Source organism: Lissotriton helveticus, chromosome 3_1 (assembly GCF_964261635.1).
Source record: "Lissotriton helveticus chromosome 3_1, aLisHel1.1, whole genome shotgun sequence".
NCBI classification, from domain to species: domain Eukaryota; kingdom Metazoa; phylum Chordata; class Amphibia; order Caudata; family Salamandridae; genus Lissotriton; species Lissotriton helveticus.
Window position 1 is genome coordinate 601,391,149 of NC_136061.1, and position 7,172 is coordinate 601,398,320.

The window sequence follows — 7,172 nt, forward strand, 5'->3', positions numbered from 1 at the left end:
AATGCGGGATGCGCCCGCCACAGTGGCGGGTGCATCCTAATACCCCCCACGGGACCCCCGCCCTCATGGTGGGCGATCCCGATTACCGATAGGATGGTGGGCGGACTAAGTCCGCCCGCCATCCTAATAACCCCCTTGGCTGGGGTATAGTGCACTACCACCACTGTGCTGGACTATTAATGACGTAGGTTGGCCAGAAAGAGTGTTTCTGCCCAATACTGATGAACAGCAGTGTGTTTTAGACCATGACTGTCCGTCTTCGAGCCATCTTGTCCCATGTTAGTGCTTCATTGGCACAGAGTCAGAGTTTCCTTGTCCTACTGGCCATCATGTCTCTGTCTGTCATCCGACCCCAATGTCTTTGTTTCCTTGTCCTACTGGTCATGTGCCACCTCTTTAGTGTCTATGTCATCCGTCCCAGTGTCTTTATTTCTGTGACCTGTGTCCTTGTACCCCAAGCCCAGTGCAGAGTTATCTCAGTGTCGGAGGACGCCTGCTGGTTTGGCTGGTCTTCGGAGGTGCCTTCCTTGTTCTGCCTCATTGTCTCCATGCTCCAAGGCGTCATTGCCCTAGTATTTCTGAGTGCCCATGCCTTTCTCTTCTACTGTCTACGTGGCTGTGCCAGTGTAAGTCTCCCTATCTCAGTTACCATTATTCAGTTTCACATGTTCCCACTTTCCATGGTTCTGTGTTCCAGGTAGGTCTTCCTTTTCCAGTGCTCGTATTGTGGACAAATGTGTTAGTTCAGAAAGTGAGGCAGTGACCTGCTGACAGTATGTCAAGAACCGTTTACCTCCAGCTTCAAATATCTTCTTCAGTCTATGACTACTTCAAGTTGTGTGTCAGATGAGTTTGGAGGACTCGGACAGTAGCCGACCCCTGCCTCCAAACCTATGATTAATACAGAACTATGAGAAAATACATTTCTTGTGACTCAAATTATAAGCTAAGCAGTAGTGGGAGCATTAGCCTACAATAGGGTCAGTTTTTTCCTTTGATGGGAACCTGGGTATTCTTGCATCTCCTATGAGGAGAATGTTGAGCGATAAATGGGATCACTGACAAAAATCTGTGCACTTACGGCAAGGTGCAATGGCCTTCAGACCTCACTGTCCTGCTCCACATATGAAAATACTACACAAAATACTGTAAATATTTTTTAAATAAAGCCCTGCTCATTCCATACCTCTATTGAAGTATAATGATAACATTTATAATTTTACTGCTGTAAGAAAAAGAAAAATGAAAATCGGCACTGTGGGCCCGATGTAAGAAGCCTTTTAATGGTTACAAAGGGTTCAGTTTGCTGAATCAGGCCATTTGTGGCTGCAAAAATTCTGTTTCATATGTAAAAACGAAACTGGAATTCAGTAACATGTTTCAGTAACAGTAACAATTCGTTATTTGCACTCAAGTCTAAATTGCAATTCAGTAACATGTTACTGAATTGCAATTTAGACTTGAGTGCAAATAACGAATTGGTACTTGGAAGGGGCATGTTTACGGCATCCCTTCCAAATACTTATTCGCATTGGTATGTATTAATTTTTGGGGACCGTATTCTGTTAGTTAAATCTTAATCTAATACCCCCACGTCAAAGGAGATAGTGAGCTGTTTGCAAACAGGAAGGGGTTCCAGAGGGACTCCTTCCCCTTTGTGAATGTGGACAATTGTTTTTGTTTTAAATGAAACTTACACATTTTTTTTTTAAACATTCAATTTATTCTTTAAAGAAAATTGTTTGCATAAAAAAAGCGTTATTTAAAAGCAGTCACAGACATAGCAGTCTGCTGACCTCAACTTGCTACCATCTCTTTAATGGTGATAATTATTAGTGGGTAACAACTTTCAACTTACCTCATCAATAGTCATCATAAAGTAGGTCAAATTGCAATCTATAATTTGCGAATCAACTTATTAGCACAAATAAAAACAAGCATTTTGCAACCGTTTCTTAGTACATCTGGCCCTGTCCTCCTTGAACACAATAGTCTGTTAACAGGTACACAATTGAAGGGACAGCTCCTACTATGAAAATGGTTGCCATAGGAAAGCATTGGTTTCCATGCCTCAGCCTGGTCTGATAAGAGGGCTCTTCCATAGTGTAATTACTTAATGCAAATGTAGAGCACATTAGTCACCCATTTACCTTACGAACCTTTCGAACAAACTCTAACGACATTAGTAACTCATCAGTCGCACGTAATCACAGTTAATTACTGTGCTTTTGCAGCCCTCGTACATAATTATACAATTAGGAAACACAATATGTTGTGTACACCAACAACATTTGGAGGCCCTTATGTTTACAGATGAGCGTCTAACACAATTATTCCGCTAAAATCTGTAGCTCAGTGCATATAATTAGCAGAAAGGAAACACATTTTCTAATTTCGTTTAACAATACCAGGAGCTATTGGAGATTCACAACTTTAGAAACTCAACATTAAGTTTCTTGGATTTAAGTATACCTTTTTGGCTGCTGTGCAAAGACATGTGAAAAGTGTCAATTGACATAGGAACAGGATTCTCTCATGCAAATAAATAAATATAAATGTTGTAAAGAAATAAATAAAGTGACTTGTACAGAGAGTAGTTGAATTATTTCTAGGAATCTAGGTTTCAGAACCTCTACAACTCAAGAAGTAATCTCTAAAAATATTTCTTATATTTATCTGCCAACACAATTGTATTAGAAATAAAATTTCCTGTATCTGTGGCATAGAACTGTTTTCTTTTCTCTGCCTTTGCTTTTGAATGTTGGCTATTGTTGTATACTCTGCATCCTCTCCTTTTCGAGGCTCCTTTTCAGCTTTGAACACTGTCCTCCACATTGCAACCCTTGAGCCAGGGGATGACCTTCGGTCATTTCTTTTAAACTCCCTGCCTGTAGAGGCCAAGATGCCCTGTCAGTCACTCTGCCATGTGGTAAGAACCAAGGCCATCCGTCTTCAGAAAGAGCCAACCAGGAAACACAAGGAAGCTGCAAGGGACGGTAGCTGCCAAATAGAGTTGTGTCTGTCTTCTTAGACATAAGACTAAACTAAAACAAACTCTCTTCACTTTCAAAGACAAGCCCTGAGCCTACGGAATCTGATGTTCTGTCTTGGGACACATAGGGGTCGATTCCGATTCGGGAAAAACCGCTCCGAATAGCCGTTCGGAGCGTTTTTCCCATACGAATCATACCCTGCAACGTCCCCCGTACGTACGACGAAGTACGATTCGTACCAGGAGCCGTACTCCGTACGAGTCGTACAAGACACCGTACGACTCTAATCTCCGTACGATTCTCCCTTGGAACCCGCTCTACGCGACATCTGTACGGTTCGCGGCTGGTTTTTACGAACCAGCCAGTACGATACGTGTCGGGTACGCACCGTACGACCCTTTTTCTACGGGAGCTGAAAACAGCCGTAAAAGCAGAGTTCGTGCGGAAACAGGTACGGAATGGCCCCACCGGGTACGGTGCGTACCCCCCCATGATCGCAGAGGTATGCACCGTACCCCTGCGATCATGGGGTGTACGAGCCGTACCCCCATTGTACGATCGGTGTACGAGCCGTACCCCCATTGTACGATCGGTGTATGAGCTGTACCCCAATTGTACCATGGGTGTACGAGCCGTACCCCCATTGTACCATGGGTATACTAGCCGTACACCCATTGTGCGATCGGTGTACGAGCCGTACCCCCATTGTACGATCGGTGTATGAGCTGTACCCCAATTGTACCATGGGTGTACGAGCCGTACCCCCATTGTACGATCGGTGTACGAGCCGTACCCCCATTGTACCATGGGTGTACGGCTCGTACACTGATCGTACAATGGGGGTACGGCTCGTACACCAATCGTACAATGGGGGTACGGCTCGTACACCGATCGTACAATAGGGGTACGGCTCGTACACCGATCGTACAATGGGGGTACAGCTCATACACCGATTGTTCAATGGGGTACGGCTCGTACACCGATCGTACGATGGGGATACGGCTCGTACACCCCATGATCGCAGGGGTATGGTGCATACCCCTGCGATTATGGGGGGTACGGACCGTACGGTGTGTATGTGTTTGTGTGCTTTTCCGTACACTCCCCTTACCTGATGTGGACCGTACGAATCGTGTCCTCATACCCCGGTCGTACTCGTCGGGTCGTATGGCATGTGTACGAGTCGTACGGCATGTGTACGAGTCGTACGGTTCACAGTTTCAGCCTTGCAATACGTACGGATCACGACGATTCGGACGGATTCACGGAATACGGATCGAACTTCGCGACTCGGACGGACGGGTACGATTCGTACGGAGAGGGCTCCGGATACAAATCGTACGGACGGTTTTTTTCCCGAATCGGAATCGACCCCATAGTGTGATCTAGTGACTAAGGCTCCCACTAGGAGTCACCCAGAAAATGGGCCAGATGTTCCTCATCCCTGGTGTTATCCATACTTGGGGTACCGGTAATTTCGGGGTGGACAAAATTTGGCCCATTATATGTTAGACCTGGGGGTACCCTAAGAAATGAGGAAATAACAAGGGAATCTGTAATTCTGGGTCTAATTCTCCAGGTAATTCCTCTGGATATTCACACATCAATTTCAGCTAAAAAAGCTTCATGTGAAAGGGAAAAACATATTGGGCCGATTGGGGCGGTAACTGTTATTAACCGCCCCATCTGTATTAAGAGGCCACTTGAATTGAGGGCCTAAGTTGTTTGCTGTGAAAGCAGGAGATTTGGCTTCCGTTTCTAGATCCCTTACTTCGCCGAATTTGGGAAAGTTTGCAAGAAGTTTAGTCCTGCCTCTCTTTACTGGAGTCATATAGAGTGAGAAGCCGTCTTAGCAAAATTAGTAAATGTTCTTTACAAACTGTGGTTCTCAAGATTTATCTGATGTGTCATTCCATTGTTGTATGGCCATAATATCTTACTTAATATTGAAATGTGATGTTTAAGCAAAATAAAATAAAAAGCTGGATTCGTACAGTGAACCTAACAGGAAGAAACCACGAACAAAGGAGAAATGCGATTTTTGAACGAAAATTCTTTTTTATCTGGATCCTAGGCAGTGATACAGCTCAAAATGACTGGGCATTAGCAGATGATATTGAGGGATCTGTGAGACTCATGGTCTCAAGGTACACATAGCATAAAAGTTCAAACAAAAGATTGATACTCCCAAAGCCCTCTCTAGATTAGTAATAAACCTGAGTGAAATTGTATTGGTCTTACACGAAATCCATGACATGTCTTGAAATTAATCATCACAAGATTTTGTGCAATTTTTATTGCCTAGTACTCCTCTCACATTCAAAAGTCTTGTGAGATAATAGTAGGAGACTGGATAGCACAGAAAATGCCTTGCCAAGTAACATCGTCTTCTCAAACCAGTGGCCTGGTGGTATCTTGAGAGATTGTTTTTATTAGACGAGGTGCTCACTCGGGTAAAAAAAAATTAAAGGGGCTAAAAATACTGGCAAATTATATTTCGCTACAAAAGTGTAATTTTCCGAAATTTGCAAAGGATTTCATGAAATTTCAAGAGAAAAATAGGTGATTTCACTTAGCTCAATTAATAACTGCGCATTTCTGGCTTGCACCTAGTTTCTGAAGCCTTTGGGTTTAATGACAGTGCAGAGCTGCCCTGCTTAGTGCAGAGCTGCCCTGCTTCCAAGGTCTGTGGCTGGGCGGCAAGAAGACGTGCTCAATAGAGGACTCTGTGGTGGTGGGCTTACCCTGCTTCCCTGAGACTGCCCAACATTATTAGAAAAACTGGACAGTTATGTGCTTGACTATTTTGCGATTACCACTCCCCTCTCTGTTTGTAGTTTTGTAGTTGTGCACCAGGACCTGTGTTCAATGTCCTCCACAATGTTAGCTTGGCATTTTCCAATGGAACATTTTGTTTTTGTTGAAACTGATTCAAATGTTGTGGTCCCCTACTATTGGTACCCGGTCAGCAGCACAGTGTATCAGTATCAGTGGTGACTCCCTTACCTTGAGGAAAGACAGATCCCGGTTATGGTCGATGCTGGTGATCTCCAGGTTTCCCATCACCACCTCGCAGTTCTCATAGTTCTTGCGCAGGGCGCGGTACTGCTGCTCCAGGTCGGACAGAGAGCTCAGCTCGTTCTCAGTGCCAGCACATACTGTGGACCAGAAAAAGAGAACAACATTATATAATACACACTGACAAGTCAAGACATGCACCTTGATAGAGGCCATCGGGCAGTTCATGCTAGCACAGAATTCCAGATAAATGCAATGAAAAACTCTTCAGTCCACTTTTCACACAGTTCCAAGAAGCCAAGCATATTGCGACTCGGGTTCAATAAAAATATAACGAAGGTATTTTGGTGTTTTCTTAGCACTAACCACGTTGCCAATAGGTAGCCCTGGTCGTCTGCACAACCCATTTTCTTAGGAATACAAATATGGTGCACATTTGCAAAGCAGAGCATGAAATACACAGTATGAGGAGCATGGACCCTTTGAAGATGATCTGTGTAGCAAGCGCGAGCAGGGGGAAAGTGTCGAGAAGAAGCGTAGTAAAATCTTTAAGTGGTTAGTGTGAGGAAGGATTGTGAGATTCGTTGAAGTCATGCCTTGCCTCAAATTTTATTTTGCAAAAGAGAGTTCAGTGGTCATGTCTGAAAGTTATTTCTAACTTCTGGTGCTTGAATAGGAAAAGTGCAGCCTTCTTGTTTATCAATATTTTAATGAGTCTTCGTCTGACGTGAGTGCGGCTATTGGCTCACAGATCATTCAATGTTTGAACTTGTGGGATTGGGGAGGTTTGGCTCCGTATCACCTAGCTCTGAGCTAGGCACATCACCTCAAACAGTGTTGTTCTTGGAAATGCATGAGGACGGTTTCGGTTTCCACAATATAGCTACCACTTAAAATAATTAGGAAACTCTCCAGGGCTGCATTTGATTAGGTGTGGGCAAAGTTGTCGTTAGATCTGGCATCCATGGTGTGGTTTACCCCCTAACTTTTTGCCTTCAACCCTCCTGTTTGCTGACTTCGTTTTTGCTGGCTTTAGCACTCTGCACACTTTACCACTGCTGACCAGTGCTAAAGTACTTGTGCACTCTCCTTAAACATGGTAGAGATGACTTATAACCAATTGGAATATTTAATGTACTTGTAAGTCCCCAGTAAAGTGGC

The 7,172-nt window shown here is 44.0% G+C and overlaps 1 protein-coding gene across 1 annotated transcript in view; it reads right to left on the reverse strand.

Moving 5' to 3' along the window:
* ERBB4 (erb-b2 receptor tyrosine kinase 4) overlaps positions 1-6,239 on the reverse strand; it is a 1,576,940-nt gene extending 1,570,701 nt beyond the window's left edge. Inside the window, exon 1 of the mRNA XM_078682001.1 lies at positions 6,000-6,239. Within this exon, the coding sequence (XP_078538127.1) occupies positions 6,000-6,239 (240 nt within the window). The remainder of the gene's footprint in view (positions 1-5,999) is intronic.
* Positions 6,240-7,172: the final 933 nt, after the last annotated feature.